Consider the following 18,438-nt stretch of genomic DNA (forward strand, 5'->3'; position numbering starts at 1 on the left):
CTGCGACTCCTAGGCGATCCCCACCGATATTGGTGCCAGGAACTGTACCTCCACAGGGACCTGTGGAGATACTGGTTCACCTTCACTGCCTCCCCCTATAGCTGCTCTGACTTCACCAGCTATAAGGGCGGAACTGGATGGTTATATCCACCAGGCAGTTTGAGATGCACTCTGAGACATGCCTTTGATGCCAGGACCGACACCGATTTCACCCTTGATGCCAATTCCATCGCCGGCATCGATTCCAACCCCGTCACTGGTGTCGATTCCGATACCATCACCGAGTCCATTGCCGGCCCCGGCTCAACCACCGAGACCAACACCCTCACCGGCACTGATGCCTACACCAATGCCGGTGCTGGATATGTCCTTCTTAGCACCAATACTAGCGAAGTTGGACACTCTCATCGGTGCCATTCCAGTGCAACCACCCAATGCTCCGATGCCAAGATCGATAGGATAAAAAATAACGAAAGATCTACCGATGCCTGAGCCTATACCAGGTCCATCAGGAATCTCTTGTCCAAGACCATCTTTCTCTCCATTGTTTCCATTGAGTCCACCGGTGAAACCCTCGATGTATTCGATGTCATCCTTCCCTCTTCCATCGACTCCTCCACATCCACATTCTTCAGACACCTGGGATGATCCAAATACCTATTCTTCCTCGGAGGAAGTCCTTTCAGATCCTTCTCCTCCAGAGGAAAGAAAGAAGTCCCCTCCAGAGGACCTCTCTTTCTCTACTTTCATTAAAGAGATGGCTGACACTATCCCTTTCCAGCTAGTACAGCTAGTATCTGAAGAAGATACTAGACAAAAAACACTGGAGGTATTGCAATTTATGGATCCACCTAAAGAAGTCCTGGCAATACCAGTTCATGAAGTTCTTGTGGAATTACAACACAGGTTATGGGAACATCTTTGTACCATACCACCTGTTAATAAACGGACTGATGCCACCTATCTGGTACAGCACATTCCTGCCTTTCAGAAGACACAACTGCCTCAACAATCTGTGGTAGTAGAGTCAGCTCAAAAGAGGTCTAAAAGGATTAAACCTCATTCATCAAATCCTCCTGGAAAAGAACACAGATTTTTGGATACCATTGGCAGGAAGATGTTCCAAGATTCAATGCTAGTGTCCAGTAGGGATGTGAATCATTTTTTAACGATTAAAATTATCGTCCGATAATTTTAATATCGTCTTAAATCGTTATAGAACACAATACAATAGAAATTCTAACGATTTATCGTTAAAAATCGTTAAATCGTGTTAGTGCGCACTAACGGGAGTTAGTGCGCACTAACTCTCGTTAGTGCGCACTAACAGAAAATGATACAAATTGACACTTTCCAGGTCAGTAAAGGTCAGTTAGGAATGAATATGTATTCCTATTGGCTGGCTGCCCTCTTATCTATTGATGTTACCACGGTTCCCACTGAGGTGATGGTTGGGGGGATGGGAAATGGAAATGAAAACTCAGGAACACTAACAGAAAATGATACAAATTATTGACACTTTCCAGGTCAGTAAAGGTCAGTTAGGAATGAATATGTATTCCTATTGGCTGGCTGCCCTCTTATCTATTCATGTTACCAAGGTTCCAACTGAGGTGATGGTTGGGGGGATGGGAAATGGAAACTGTTGGTAGTTGACAAAAAAAGTAATGTGATCAGTCAATATGACTAGAACTTGTGCCCTAGGATGGTGAAGTCTGAGACAGCTCCCTCCCTGCATTACTAGTGAGAGGCTGGCTTCACAGACAGGGGGGAGCTGCCTGACCCTCACTCCTGACTTCCCCCATGTCCCAGCCAGTGAATGGTGTGTGGGTGAGGGGGAGGGGGAGGATGGTGAAGTCTGAGACAGCTCCCTCCCTGCATTACTAGTGAGAGGCTGGCTTCACAGACAGGGGGGAGCTGCCTGACCCTCACTCCTGACTTCCCCCATGTCCCAGCTAGTGAATGGTGTGTGGGTGAGGGGGGGGGGGAGGATGGTGAAGTCTGAGACAGCTCCCTCCCTGCATTACTAGTGAGAGGCTGGCTTCACAGACAGGGGGGAGCTGCCTGACCCTCACTCCTGACTTCCCCCATGAGCCAGCTAGTGAATGGTGTGTGGGTGAGGGGGGGGGGGGAGGATGGTGAAGTCTGAGACAGCTCCCTCCCTGCATTACTAGTGAGAGGCTGGCTTCACAGACAGGGGGGAGCTGCCTGACCCTCACTCCTGACTTCCCCCATGTCCCAGCCAGTGAATGGTGTGTGGGTGAGGGGGGGGGAGAGGATGGTGAAGTCTGAGACAGCTCCCTCCCTGCATTACTAGTGAGAGGCTGGCTTCACAGACAGGGGGGAGCTGCCTGACCCTCACTCCTCCGGGGTATTGTGATCTTCCTGCACACAGTGCCCTATCCCTGATACCAGGGGTGTTGTGATCTTCCTGCATGCAGTGCCCTATCCCTATTAATACCAGGAGTGTTGTGATCTTCCTGCACGCAGTGCCCTATCCCTAATACCAGGGGTGTTGTGATCTTCCTGCACGCAGTGCCCTATCCCTAATACCAGGGGTGTTGTGATCTTCCTGCATGCAGTGCCCTATCCCTGATACCGGGATGTGTGCAAGAAGATCACAACACCCCCGGTATCAGGAATAGGGCACTGTGTGCAGGAAGATCACAACACCCCTGGTATTAGGGATAGGGCACTGTGTGCAGGAAGATCACAACACTCCTGGTATTAATAGGGATAGGGCACTGTGTACATGAAGATCACAACACCCCTGGTGCCAGGGTTAGGGCACTGTGTGCAAGAAGATCACAACACTCCTGGTATTAATAGGGATAGGGCACTGTGTGCAGGAAGATCACAACACCCCTGGTGTCAGGGTTAGGGCACTGTGTGCAGGAAGATCACAACACTCCTGGTATTAATAGGGATAGGGCACTGTGTGCAGGAAGATCACAATACCCCTGGTATCAGGGTTAGGGCACAAGTTCTAGTCACATTGACTGATCACATTACTTGTTTTGTCAAGCTACCAACTGTTTCCATTTCCCATCCCCCATATACTGTCAGTGGGAACCTTGGTAACATGAATAAATAAGAGGGCAGCCAATAGGAATACATATTCATTCCTAAACTGACCTTAACTGACCTGAAAAGTGTCAAATTGTATCATTTTCAGTTAGTGCGCACTAACTCCCAGTTAGTGCGCACTAATCGGAAAAAACAATTTTTAATGATTTTTTAACTAAAAAATTGTGCCTAACACGATTTTCTTGCCCTGCCACACGATTTCTATCGTTAAGACGATATGGAAAACGATTCACATCCCTAGTGTCCAGAATTGTGTACTACCAACTTTATATGACACAATACAGCGTAATCTGTGGAAACAACTTCAGGAATCAGAATCTCTTCCCCAACAATTCTAAGATTCCTTTAACAACATCATTTATAAAGGCCTGGAAGCTGGGAAACATGAAGTTAGAGCAGCATACGACAGCTTTGAAACTTCATCCAGGATGGCTTCTACAGGCATTAGTGCTCGCAGATGGGCCTGGCTGAAGGCCTCAGACCTAAGACCAGAGGTACAAGAGAAGCTTGCTGACCTGCCTTGTACAGGAGATAATCTCTTTGGAGACAAGGTACGTGAGGCAGTCTCACAACTGAAGGAACACTCGGAAACCCTACGTCAACTTTCCTTTGTTCCACCAGAATCCCAGCCATCTACACGTAGACTTCCAAGGAAGGATTCAAAAAGGCCATATTATAGACCACAGAGATACTATTCTCCTGCAGCCCGTGGTAGGTCATCAAGGCTGGCACGAAGGCCGCAGACCCAACAACCAAGAGCACCTAGAGCTCAAACTCCGCCGCAAACAGGCCCAGCTTCGGGATTTTGAAAACTCACCAGAGAACAGAAGCCTGCCTACCAATCCGACCCCGAATTTGCTGGTAGGTGGTCGGATCACTTTCTTCCATCAAAATTGGTCACACATCACTACAGACCAATGGGTACTCTCAATAACATCTCAAGGTTACCTTTTGGATTTTCTAATTGTGCCAAACGATACCCCACCTACCTGAAAAATCAATCCACACTTTTACAAAAAGAATTATCCAACCTTCTGAGAGCCAGGGCCGTGGAACCAGTTCCCCGACTTCAGCAGGGCAGAGGATTATATTCCCGCTATTTCCTCATTCCAAAGAAAACAGGAGGCTTACGTCCCATATTGGACCGCTGGAAACTCAACAAATACCTATGAAAGGAAAAATTCAGGATGGTATCATTGGGCACCATGTTACCTCTACTTCAAAAAGGAGACTGGCTCTGTTCTCTGGATCTTGAAGACACTTACGCTCACATACCAATATTCCCTCCTCATGGCAAGTATCTGCGATTCCTAGTAGGATGTCAAGATTTCCAGTACCAGGTTCTACCATTCGGTCTTGCCTCAGCACCTCGAGTGTTCACAAAGTGCCTGGCAGTGGCAGCAGCCCACTTGCACAAGGAAGGCATACTCATTTTTCCTTACCTGGACGACTGGCTCATCAGAAGCCAAAGAAGACAAGGAGCTCTCAACTCTCTCAAGCTCACAATAAATCTATTCCATTCATTGGGATTCCTAATCAACTACCATAAATCCCATTTCATACCATCTCACCTGTTACAATTCATTGGAGTAGATTTAAACACCATAAAGTCAAAAGCTTTCCTTCAAAAAGACCGTGCACAGACACTCGCCTCATTAGCAGACTCTCTACGCACACGGATGCATGTGACAGCCCATCAATACCTCACTCTTCCGGGTCACATGGCCTCCACAGTTCATGTCACTCCTTTGGCCAGATTAGCCATGAGGGTCACTCAATGGACACTGAGAGCGCAGTGGATACAAGCCATTCAACCACTGTCCTATCCAGTTCAAATAACTCAACAACTACGTATCTCACTCCTCTGGTGGACGAACATAGACAACTTGCTCACATACCTACCTTTCCAACAACAAATTCCACAAATAACGTTAACTACAGATGCATCCACCTTAGGATGAGGTGCCCACATTGGACATCTCCAAACTCAAGATACTTGGACGAAACTCGAAGCCACATTTCAGATAAATTTCCTGGAGCTTCGAGCTATACGTTATGCGCTGCATGCATTCAAGGACTACCTTTCACACAAGACTATCCTGATACAGACAGACAACACAGTGTTGTCTGTCTGTATCAGGATAGTCTGTCTTAGGATAAACAAACAAGAAGGTACGGGCTCGTATCTCCTTTGTCAAGAAGCAGCACAAATTTGGGACTGGGCCCTAACACCCTCAATGCTTCTCTGGGCCACTTATTTGGCAAGCATTCACAACGTAGTGGCAGACCACATCAGTCACCAATTCCAACCTCACGAGTGATCCTTGGATCCCTTAGTAGCGACTAGGATATTTCAATGTTGGGGTCCACCAACAGTAGACCTCTTTGCATCAGAACTGAATCACAAAGTGGACAGATTTTGCTCCCTGCACAAGCAGAAAAACTAGTTAGCAAAAGATGCCTTTGTTCGCCACTGGAATTCAGGCCTTCTATATGCGTATCCCCCCATACTACTAATAAACAAGACTCTAGTGAAGCTGCAACAGGACAAAAGGTCCATGATACTCATAGCCCCGTATTGGCCTCGACAAGTATGGTTTCCCATATTCCTCAATCTTTCCATCAGGGAACCAATTCACCTGGGCACAGCACCCATTCTCATAACTCAAGATCAGGGCAGGTTGAGTCATCCCAACCTTCAGTCCCTATCCCTCACAGCATGGATGTTGAAAGCTTGATTTTACAACCTCTCAATCTTTCATCTAATGTCTCTCAAATGCTTGTAGCTTCACGCAAACCTTCCACATGAAAATACTATCGTTCTAAGTGGAAAAGATTTACCATGTGGTGTACACAAGAAGGTATTGACCCTTTTTCCTGCCCCACATCATCTTTATTAGACTATTTGTGGCACCTCTCAGACTCTGGTCTCCAGACCTCATCCGTAAGGGTATACTGAAGTGCAATCTCAGCTTATCATAATACCGTCGGGGATGAACCGATATCAGTACAACCCCTTGTTAGTAGGTTTATGAGAGGTTTAATTCAACTTAAACCTCCACACCGACCAACAGTCACAGAATGGGACCTCAATGTAGTACTAACGAGGCTCATGCATTCTCCTTTTGAACCCATGGATTCCTGTGATATTAAATTTCTCACTTGGAAGACTATCTTCCTAATAGCCATTACATCTGCTAGGAGAGTTAGTGAGTTGCAAGCACTTGTCACATACTCACTCTATACAAAATTCCTACATGACCGAGAGGTACTCCATACACACCCAAAATTTCTTCCCAAGGTAGTTAAGGAATTCCACTTGAATCAGTCCATAGTCTTGTCCACTTTCGTCCCAAAACCGCACTCTCACCAAGGAGAGAGGTCTTTGCACAAATTGGACTGTAAACGTGCGCTTGCATATTACTTACACCACACTGCAGCCCATAGGAAATCCACCCAGCTCTTTGTTTCTTTTGATAAAAACAAACCAGGGAAAGCAGTGGGCAAACAAACTCTCTCTAACTGGTTTGCAGATTGTATAGAGTTCTCCTATGAAAAAGCAAGCCTCTTTCTCCAAGGGTGAGTAAAGGCGCATTCAGTAAGAGCAATATCAACCTCAGTAGCACACTATCGTTCTGTGCCAATAGCTGACATATGTAAAGCCGCAACATGGAGTTCTCTTCACACCTTTGCAGCTCACTACTGCCTGGACAAGGAAGGGAGACAGAATTCAGCCTACGGACAGTCTATCTTAAAGAACTTGTTTCCAGTATAATCCCAACTCCTTCTACATTCAACCTTCTGTGATTTCAGGCTGCCTCATTTTTCCCAACAGCTCACCAGTTGTTGTGCCAGTTGCACAAGGTGTATGCTGTTGGTCTAACATAAGGATGACTCAGCCTGTAGCTTGCTAATCACCCATATGTGAGGATTAACATCCTGCTTGTGCTGGGATACAGCAAAATTGTTTACCTTGTAATAGGTGTTATCCCAGGACAGCAGGATGTAGTCCTCATGAAACCCACCCGCCACCCCGCAAAGTTGGGTCCAATATGTTTTATTATTTTATTTTTGGCTAAAGCTTATTGCTACAAACGAGACTGAAGGGAGACCCCTGTGGCTCGAGGGATCATGGCATGCTAGGCATGCACAGTGGGCTCAGGATGCCAGTCAAAAGTTTCTAGAAACTTTGACAGAAAGTTTTCCGTGATAGGGCTCCATCAGTGATGTCACCCATATGTGAGGACTACATCCTGCTGTCCTGGGATAACTCCTATTACAAGGTAAGCAATTTTGCTATATGCTCAATAAAAAAAAAAAGGATGCATGGAATAAGAAAAGGAGCAAGAATATTTTGCTTTCTATCCTTTCTCTATGCTGACATTAGCATGGGCACATACTCAGTTTAGTACCTGTATACCTATTCCCAATGGGGCAGATTTTTCAAATTACAGGTGGGGGGGTACATTTGTGCACGCTACCCGGCGCGCACAAATGTACACACATAATTTTATAACATGTGCGCACTGCCGTGCGCATGTTACAAAATACGGGGTTGGCGCGCGCAAGGGAGTGCACACTTGTGCACCTTGCGCGCGCCGAGCCCTAGGGGAGGCCCGATGGCTTTCCCTGTACCCTCCAAGGACGTTCCTAAATCAGAGTGGCCTTGGAGGGAACTTTTTTTTTGGTCCCTCGCTTCCCCTGTCTAACTCACCCCCCAGCCCTACCTAAATCCCCCCCCCACCTTATTTTGTTGAGTTATGCCTGACTCTGCCTCTGGCAGGCGTAACTTGCGCGTGCCAGCTGTCTGCTGGCACGGCAGGCCCCGACACAGGCCGCTGTGTTGGGGCATTTGGCCCACCCCGGACTGCGGCCCCCACCGCGGACTGCGGCCCCCAACGCCCCGAACACGCCCACGGACCACGGCCCCACCCACGGCCCCGCTCCCACACACCCCTTTTTCGAAGCCCCAGGACATGTGCGCGTCCCAGGACTTACGTGCACCGCCGAGCTTATGCAAAATAGGTTCAGCATGCACAGGGGCAGATCCTCAGGTTACGCGTGTATATTACGCACGTAGCCTTTGAAAATCTGCCCCTAAATGCATAATATCATCCTGGTGACATGCATATGGTAAAAAGGATAAGGAGGGTGCTGGTAAGCAGCCTAAGATGGACTCCTGAGCTGTCTGCTCCTGACCTGCCTATTTTTAATGAGAACATTTTCACATCTTTCTGGCTTTTGAGTGTTCTTCTCCATGAGTTTTCACGATTGAATGTGCTGGGATTATAGAAATGGTGAAATCTACCAGATCTGATCTATTATCCCAGTTTCAGCACAGTGTAAAACAGGTGAGGCCAGTTCCTCCTTTCCCTTTCAAAATGGCAGTGGCTAAAGACTCCAATATTTCTCTGCAATCCATCATGGCTGAGGTTTTTCAAATGAAAGAGTTGTTTAAGGAACTTTACCACCCAGAGAGGTAAAGTTCCTGGATGGAATAAATGACTGCTTCATGAAGCAATCAGTTCAGGAACCAACAAGAGAGGATCTATTTTAGATCTAATTCTTAGTGGAATGTAGGCTTTCATGAGAGAGGTAACGGTGGTGGGGCCACTTGGCAAAAGTGATCATAATAGGGATGTGAATCGTTTTTTGATGATTTAAAATATTGTCCGATATATTTTAAATCGTAAAAAATCGTTAGAGGCGCGATACAATAGGAATTCCCCCGATTTATCGTCAAAAATCGTAAATCGGGGGAGGGGGAGGGCGGGAAAACCAGCACAGTAAAACAACCCTAAAACCCACCCCGACCCTTTAAAATAAATCCCCCACCCTCCCGAACCCCCCCCCCCCAAAATGTTTTAAATTACCTGGGGTCCAGCTGCGTTAATAGAAATGGCGCCGGCACTACCTTTGCCCTGTCATATGACAGGGCAAAGGTAGCGCCAGCGCCATTTTGGTTCCTGTCCCCCGACGTCACGAGTGCAGGAGATCGCTCCCGGACCACCGCTGGACCCCCAGGGACTTTTGGCCAGCTTGGGGGGACCTCCTGACCCCCACAAGACTTGCCAAAAGTCCAGCGGGGGTCCGGGAACGACCTTCTGCACTCGTTGCCGTATTGCAAAATGGCGCCGGCCATATGGCCGTATTGCAAAATGCCGGCGCCATTTTGCAATACGGCAACGAGTGCAGGAGGTCGTTCCCGGACCCCCGCTGGACTTTTGGCAAGTCTTGTGGGGGTCAGGAGGCCCCCCCAAGCTGGCCAAAAGTCCCTGGGGGTCCAGCGGTGGTCCGGGAGCGATCTCCTGCGCTCGTGACGTCGGGGTACAGGAACCAAAATGGCGCCGGCGCCATTTCTATTAACGCAGCCGTGGCCCGAAAGTGGAAGATCACACTGGGACCCCCCCACTGGACCCCAGGTAATTTAAAACATTTTGGGGGGGTTCGGGAGGGTGGGGGATTTATTTTAAAGGGTCGGGGTGGGTTTTAGCGTTGTTTTAGTGTGCCGGTTTTCCCGCCCTCCCCCGACTTACGATTTAAACGATTTTAAAAAAAACAAAACCGCGACGATCAGATTCCCTCCCCCCCCCAGCCAAAATCGATCGTTAAGATGATCGATCACACGATTCACATCTCTAGGTCATAATATGATCAAATTTGAACAAAGGACTAGAAGGGAGACAATTTATAAACCAACAGCTCTAACACTAAACTTTCAAAAGGGAAACTTTGATAAAATGAGGAAAATAGAAAAAACTGAAAGGTGCAGCTGTAAAGGTTAAAAGTGTTCAAAAAGCATGGACATTGTTTAAAAATCCCATCTTAGAAGCACAGTCCATATGTATTGCATGCTTTAAGAAAGGTGTATGGAAGGCTAAACGATTATCATCATGGCTAAAGAGTGAAAACAGAAAGGCTATATTAGCCAATAAAGTCCTTCAAAAATTGGAAGAATGATCCATCTGAAGAAGATACTACAAAGTATAAGCATTGTCACGTTAAATGTAAAACATTGATAAAATAGGCTAAGAAAAAATTTGAAATGAAGTTGGCCGTAGAGGCAAAAACTCATAATAAAAACTTTTTTAAATATATCCGAAGCAGGAAACCTGTGAGGGAATCAGTTAGACTTTTAGATGATCAAGGGTTTAAAAGAGCTCTTAGGGAAAATAAGGCCATCATGGAAAGACTAAATAAATTATTTGCTTCCATGTTTACTAAGGAGAATATTCGGAAGATACTGGTACTGGAGATGGTTTTCAATGATGATGATTTGGATGAACTGAACCAAATCATGGTGGAAGATGTAGTAGGCCAGGTTGACAAACTGAAAAGCAGCCAATCACCTGCACTGGATGGTGTATACCCCAGGGTTCTCAAAGAACTCAAAAATGAAATATCAGATCTATAAGTAAAATTTTGTAACTTATCATTAAAATCATCCATTGCATCTTAAGACTGGAGGGTGATCAATGTAACCTCTATATTTAAAAAGGGCTCGAGGGGTGATCCGGGAAAATATAGACCATGGGACTGACTTCAGTGCTGAGAAAAATAGTGGAAACTATTTTAAAGAACAAAATCACAGAACATATGTGATTTAATGGAACACAGTCAACATGGATTTACCCAAGAGAAGTCTTGCTTCACAAATCTGCTACATTTTTTTTAAGTGGTTAATAGACATATGGATATAGGTGTACCAGTAGATGTAGTGTACTTGGATTTTCAGAAGCTGCTTGACAAAGTCCCTCATGAGAGGATTCTAAGAAAAGCAAAAAGTGATGGGATGAAAGGCGTTGACCTTTTGTGATTGTAAACTGGTTAAAACACAAGAAACAGAGAGTAGGATTAAATGGTCAATTTTCTCAATGGAAAAAGGTAAACAGTGGAGTGCCTCAGAGATCTGTTCTTGGACCAGTGTTTTTCAACATATTTATTAATAATCTGGAAAGAGATACTACAAGTGTGGTGATCAATCTGCAGATGACACAAAATTATTCAGAGTAGTTAAATCACATAAGGATTGTGATAAATTGCAGGAGGACCTGTGAGACTGAAAGATTAGGCATTCAAATGGCAGATGAAATTTAATTTAGACAAGTGCAAAATTATGCAGGGGTCCGAACTGGTCCTGCTGCCACCCCTGGAGGAGTCTGAACCGGTCCTGCTGCCGCCACTGGAGGGGTCCGAGCCTGCTGCTTTGTCACCCCAGGAAGGGTTTGAGACTGCCATGCAACCCCAGGAGGGGTTTGAGACCGCTTCGCTGTCCCAGGAAGGGGTAGATTTCTTCGTATCACCCCAAGAGGGTTCTGAGACTGCTTGGTCGTCCCAGGAGGGATTTGAAACTGCCTTGTCGCCCCAGGAGGGGGTTTGAGACAGCCTTGCCACCCCAGGAGGGGTCTGAGACTGCTTGGTCACCCCAGGAGGGATCTGAGACTACTTCGTCGCCCCAGGAAGGGATAGAATTCAGTGCATCACCCCAGAGGTTTGAGACTGCCTGGTCGCCCCAGGAGGGGTTTGAGACCGCTTCGCTGCCCCAGGAAGGGGTAGATTTCTTCGCATCACCCCAAGAGGGGTTTGAGACTTCTTGGTCACCCCAGGAGGGGTTTGAGACTGCTTCGCCGCCCCGAGAAGGGGTTGTATTAGTTACGTCACCCCAGGAGGGGAGTGAACCTGCCACTGCAACTCAGGAGGGGCTTGACTTTGTTATCATTCTGTACCTCCTGCAGAGTTGGGATCCAGGTGGAGGGGGAGGCCTTAGAGGGGGTGTACTGTTCCGGCTATGGCTGCTGTGCAACCGCCTCACCACCAGGGGTCCTTCAAGAGCAGGCTGTCCTGGCTGGCCCAATCCATCTGCTCTATGTCCTGGATGTTCCTTTATAGCCCTGCCTACCCTAGACTCCAGTGCTTCGGCATCGAGCTCATTTGGGCTCCCTGCTCTAGCCTTCCTCCTTGCTGCGTGTGGCCTTCGGGCCTTCTGCCTTGCCTTGCTGTGCGTGTGGCGTTTGGGCCTTTGGCCTTGCCTTGCCTTGCTGTGCGTGTGGCCTTCGGGCCTTCTGCCTTGCCTTGCCTTGCTTTGCTGTGCGTGTGGCCTTCGGGCCTTTGGCCTTGCCTTGCCTTGCTGTGCGTGTGGCCTTCGGGCCTTCTGCCTTGCCTTGCCTTGCTGTGCGTGTGGCCTTCGGGCCTTCGGCCTTGCCTTGCTGTGCGTGTGGCCTTCGGGCCTTCAGCCTTGCCTTGCGGTGTGTGGCCTTCGGGCCTTCTGCCTTGCCTTGCTGTGTGCGGCCTTCGGGCCTTCTGCCTTGCCATGTGTGTATGGCCTTTGGGCCCTCTGCCTTGTCGTGTGTGTGTGTGGCCTTCGGGCCCTCTGCCTTGCCATGTGTGTGTGGCCTTCAGGCCTCTGCCTTGCCGTGTGTGTGTGTGTGGCCTTCGGGCTCTCTGCCTAGCCATGTGTGCATGGCCTTCGGGCCCTCTGCCTTGCTTTGTGTGTGTGGCCTTCGGGCCTCTGTCTTGCTGTGTGTGTGTGGCCTTCGGGCCCTCTGCCTAGCCGTGTTTGTGTGGCCTTCGGGCCCACTGCCTAGCTGTGTGTGTGTGGTCTTCAGGCCTTCTGCCTTGTTGTGTGTGTGTGTGTGACCTTCGGTCTCTCTGTCTTGCTATTAGGTTCTTGTGACCCTGCCTGGACTTTGACTCTGTTGCTTGCCGCCTGCCCTGACCCTGCATGGACTTTGACTTTGTTCCCAGCCAGTACTCTGCTCCACATATCACAGCCATCGCCCAGTCACATTTCACTCCTGCCTGCATCATATTCCTTCCCAGTCATTCACCAGAGACCTTCCAGCTATCCCTGTCTCTCTCCACCTGGAGTCACTCCTGGAGGTGGTGTTCACAACACCGGACCACTGCCTAAACGTAGCAGTGATCTTCGCTATCTCACATGGAATGTGATTTTTCTTTTGGCAATCACATCCACTCGCAGAGTTAGTGAGTTACAGGCTCTAGTTACCTACCTGCCTTACACTAAACTTCTGCACGACTGGGTAATACGCCGCACTCACCCTAAGTTTTTCCCTAAGGCAGTATCGGAGTTCCACATTAATCAATCCATTATACTACCTACCTTCTTTCCCAGGCCCCATTCTAATCCAGGAGAACAGACTCTGCATACCCTTGACTGTAAGCGGGCTCTAGCATTCTATCTAGACCATACAGCTGCCCACAGGAAAAGCACTCATTGTTTGTTTCTTTTGGTCCCATCAGATTGGGTCAACCTGTGGGTAAGCAGACTCTCTCCTCCTGGTTAGTGGACTGCATATCCTTTTGCTATCAGCAAGCTGGCATTCCACTTCAAGACCGTGTTAAAGCGCACTCTGTCAGGACCATAGCAACTTCAGTAGTGCACCTACGCTCAGTGTCGCTCCCTGATATTTGTAGGGCTGTTAATGGATTTCTCTCCATACTTTTACAGCCCATTCTGTTTAGACAAGGCTGGAAGACAAGATTTCATCTTCGGCCAATCTGTCTTGCGCAACCTTTTTGCAACTTGATGTACCAACACCTTTCCGCCTGCCCATTAGGGTTCAGCATGCCCTCTACCAAATTCCACCCCAGTTGCTGTGCCTGTTGCACGTCTTTGGGTACATTTGGTGCATTTCTCGGACATCCTCAGCTCGGTACTCACCCATATGTGAGGACTACCATCCTGCTTATCCTGTGAGAAAGCAAATGTTGCTTACCTGTAACAAGTGTTCTCACAGGACAGCAGGATGTTAGTCCTCATGAAACCCGCCCACCACCCCGCTGTATTGGTTTTGTTAAGTTTTCTTATTTTATTTTTGGCACATACTTTAGCTTTTAAACAAGACTGAAGCGAGACCCCTGCTAGTTGCAGGGTTAGTGCCATCCTGGGCATGCCCAGTAGGTGCCAGTCAAAGTTCTAGAAACTTTGACAAAAGTGTTCTGTGATTGGGCTCCATCCTGTGATGTCACCCATATGTGAGGATTAACATCATGCTGTCCTGTGAGAACACCTGTTACAGGTAAGCAACATTTGCTAAATCTGATTTGGCAGAGCTAAAACAGAAATCAGCTGCTGCTGAGGAAAAAATGTCAGCAAATACTGAGTGCATAGAAAAAGTGCATTGACAGGCTAAGAAAATTGGCATCTTGGAAAGGAGTCTCGAGGATCTTAATAACAGATCTTGGAGAAATAATCTCTGTGTCCTTGGCATTCCAGAGAGGGCAAAAGGAATGAATTTAATATTATTTTTGCTATTGTTCCTGATAAAACTGCTCAAGTTCAACTTTTCTCAGCCCATTGCAATTGAAAAGGCACACCAGACACTAGAGATGTGCTTTTGTTGTTTTTTTAGGCTATTTATTTCATTCATTTCCACCAATGAGCTCGTGTTTCCCAAACGGTATGTACAAGCTCAAAACCAGTGGTATGTGCACATGTGTGTACCCACTGGAATACGTGCATATCATTAGTTTTGAGCATGTACAAGCCGATTGTGAGATACTAGCACATGGCCCAAAATGATTGACACAAATGGCCGACAAATGCACATCCCTATCAAACCCTGTCTTTGTGCAAATGAGGTTGAAATATCCTAGGCCCTTTGTAATGAAGATTCTGCGATATTCTCAGGTGGAGGAGATCCTACAGCGAGTACGTCCGAAGGTGCCACTACAATTTGAGGGAAGAAAAATTTTTATTTTTTCAGCCTTGCATAAAGCCATTGTAGACCATAGTAAACAATTCTTAGCCATATGCGGGTGGTAGAAGAAGGTGGATGTGTGCTACTGCTTGTACTTTCCTGCTCAGATGAGGGTGACTTTACACAATCAGACCCAAAATTTTAAAGACCCAGATTCTATGCAATCCTTCCTTGAGGAAGTGTCAGGTCAGGAGATGGAACTAAAGGGAGACTATTATCGCTTCCTAACCTGATCCTTCTGGGCTCCTGAGTCTGGTTTTACTGGAAGATTTTTATATTTGTTATCAATGATTGCATCCTAGTGTGCACTGTAATAACTACATTTTTGTACTGTACCATTTTGTCTTACCACCATATTGGATGACAGTAGATTGGCGAATCTGCATTTTTGGTGACCCAGTTTACAGTGCTTTGATGTTCATGAAGCCAAGTGTGCCTTTCTTTATTTTTTGACTGCCGCTAGTTGTGCCCATAGTTTTGAGGGGGTTTTTTTCCCTTATGCTGTTCCTTTTTTTGCAGGAAGAACTTTTGCATATGTGATTGGCTCCAACCTTTGGGCATTAATGCCTAATACTCCTACACATGAGGGGTTTTCTTACTGCTTCTAGCTTGGTTAGATATTTTGCCTCCTCTAGTTGATCAGCATTGCAGAGGTTGAGAGATGTTATGTTGTTTATTATGATTATTATAAGGCAGGAACATTTAAGATGTTGGTTATTATGAAGCAAAGGTGTTTGAGTTAGACGTGATGATTGTATGCAAATGTGTAATCAGTGATAGAGTGCATGTTGGCAAATGGCAATATTGTGGGATGAAGTGCACATTGGGTAAGCTGTAGTGATTATGAGTTGTTGAGTGGCTGTGGAATATCTCTAGTCTGTACCGGGAGCATTTGAGGAGCTCATTGGTATTTGGATACCAGATGAAATGCTGTTGGAGCATAAGGACCTGTGGATGACGATTGTTTGTGATGGTATGCGGTGACATGATAGCTTATTGTGCTTGTGCTTTGTTCAAATAGAGGGGTGGTGAGTGGATAATTTGGCTGGTTGGGAAGGGGATTTTTTGATGTGTGTAGGAAGAATGTTCATTATTTGTGTGGAGGGATGAATGGGATGGGATGAGCGCTGCAGGAGGGAGGGGTAGGGGCTTCGCTACTTCAATGTTGTTCATTGGGACTCAGATGTTATTCTTTCTGCTGGCTGCAGTCCTTGTAACTGTTTCTGCAGGGTTGATATATTCCAGGATGGCTATGATGGCGATAACATTTTAATTGCGAAACCTATTTCTTTTTTAGGAGTCATCAGTGATGTTTCAGAGTTATATCTTGATTGGTTCCATACATTACTGTCATTATTACATGACAAGGTTCTGAAATTGATTTCTCTGAATCTGAAGAGGCTGAACAATCCCATTAAAAGAAAAATGTACTATTATATGAGCGACATCTTCAACCAGATGCTTTTTTTTTTTTTTAAATAAAAAATTCATGTGAACTGTAAAGAATCCTGTAAGTTAAACAGCCATGGGTAGGGTGGTATATTTTTCTGTGGCCATGGGAAAGAAAAATGGAGTGGCTGTAAAAAAAAAAAACATGCCTTGCCTTTGTTCATTCTTAAACAAACTTTATATTCTGAAGGATGATGGGTTAAAATGATGGATGAATTATATGGGAAATCCTTTTTGTTTTTGAATATCTATGCTCCCACAGCTGACAATCTTGTTTTCTTTCAGACTATTGCCTATTTAGTTTTGATGGAAGGGAAAACCTCAATTATTTTGGTGGTGACGGTGGCAATTTTTTTAGTAAAAATTTGTTTTTATTGAATTTTTAAACAGAGTCTACATACAATACAAACTGCTACATTCTTCCATATAATCAACAAGTATATAAAGAAATGGAATTACATCTTCCTTCTCTATGTTCCCCCGCCCCCAATAAACCTTCCCTTCCCTTTATTATTTGTAGAAATTAGATGATTAAAATACCCTCATGGAAACTTCTTATATAGCAAATTTCTAATATCCAGGAAATGAGGCTATGAATCTATTATAATGAAAAGTCATTGAGAATTTGACTTCTAGTCTTGTGCGATAATTGAGCAATATAAGAAAGCCAAAGGTCCAAAGTTAATTTCTTTCTTCTAGGATGTAGGGATTTACAAGACATCTGTTCCTTTATCAGTAATTGATGTATTTTGTTTCCGCAGAAAGTGATTCAAGAAATAGTCAGTTGGCTCCAGAAATATAATATAGTCAATTTTGCCAGCAACAGAACATTTCGTATCCACATTTTCTGTGTAAAAGTTCAATAGGAGGTGAACAAGATATCTCCAAACAAAGAAGATAAAGCATCAAACATCAATGATTGTGACATAATTCCTTCCACATATGCATATACTTGTTTCCAGAAAACCTCAATTCTAGGACATAGTCAAAAAGAGTGTCCCAAACTCCCTACGCCTACTGAGCATTTCATACAAATATCAGAAGCTGCAATATGTGCTAGAAATGCCTGTCATTGTGAAATAAAAACTTGATTCAAAAATGTAAACTGTTTTATTTGCATATTATTAGAAAGTGTTGGTATACAAGCAAAACAAGCCAGAAATACTTTTATAGGTTGTTTTATGTGTAATTCATCTGCCCATTTATTCTGTAATAAAGTAAAATCCCAAACTTTCTCAGTTTGTATCAATAATCTGTGAAGAGATGATAAAGTATGTCTCCCATGGGTCCTCTATATCAAACCATTCTTGTAAAAGCAGCCAGTTATCTTTGCATAATTCAGAAGGTACCAAGGATCTCAAATAATGTCAAGACTGACAATATGAAAAGTGAACTTTCTCAGCCATGGCAAAAGAATCCTGTAACTCTACAAATTTAAGAATATTCCCTTGATCATTTAACAATTGACCTATGACTTTCAATCTCCATGCCTTCCAATCTATGACATGCCCCTTTTGCATGCCTAGTAAAATAATTCTCATTGCCTGTTAAAAGTAAAAAAGGGGAACTGGTGTATTTGAACTGTAATTTACAAATAAGACATCACCAAGATTTCTGAAAAGGCACAATCAAACAGTGGTGTTTCAAGGCAATAGGTAATTAATTACCTGTTAGTAACATGTAATATAAATTGCAGGGAAAGGGGAATTACCAGTTCGGATTCAAATGGTTCCTTGAAGTCAATTACCAACATGTCATAGATTCGCTGCCAAATTGTACAATTTTAAATTAGGCATCACCAATCTACCCTTCCCCCATGGCATCATAAGTTCTTTAAGCACTATACAGGATCGTTTCCCTCCCCATAAATAAGATCTCAAATCTTTCAAAAATAACATCAGTGAATATCCCTTCAGATAAAGAGGATGAAACCCAAAAACATATAGGGGTAGATTTTCAAAGACGCAGGCGTGTGCATTTGTCGCCATGCACATCTTATAAACTACAATACCCATGCACACATGCGCACCCGATTTTAATATTGGTGCGCACATGTGCAGGTGGGTCACAACTCACCCACATGGGGGAATTTTTTAAAGTACGTGTGGCGATGCGATCAGGCCTTTGCCCAGTTCCTTCCCAGTCCACTCCAATTAAGGAGTGGACTGGGAAGGAACTTTCC

At 45.4% G+C, this 18,438-nt stretch overlaps 1 protein-coding gene across 1 annotated transcript in view; it reads left to right on the top strand.

The window, feature by feature from the left end:
* LOC115092766 (disintegrin and metalloproteinase domain-containing protein 9-like) overlaps positions 1-17,458 on the top strand; it is a 653,043-nt gene extending 635,585 nt beyond the window's left edge. The window contains exon 13 of the mRNA XM_029604070.1: positions 17,018-17,458. Coding sequence (XP_029459930.1) covers positions 17,018-17,024 — 7 coding nt within the window. The 3' untranslated portion in view covers positions 17,025-17,458. The remainder of the gene's footprint in view (positions 1-17,017) is intronic.
* The last annotated feature ends 980 nt before the right edge of the window (positions 17,459-18,438 follow it).

Source organism: Rhinatrema bivittatum, chromosome 5 (assembly GCF_901001135.1).
Source record: "Rhinatrema bivittatum chromosome 5, aRhiBiv1.1, whole genome shotgun sequence".
Classification (NCBI taxonomy): Eukaryota; Metazoa; Chordata; class Amphibia; order Gymnophiona; family Rhinatrematidae; genus Rhinatrema; species Rhinatrema bivittatum.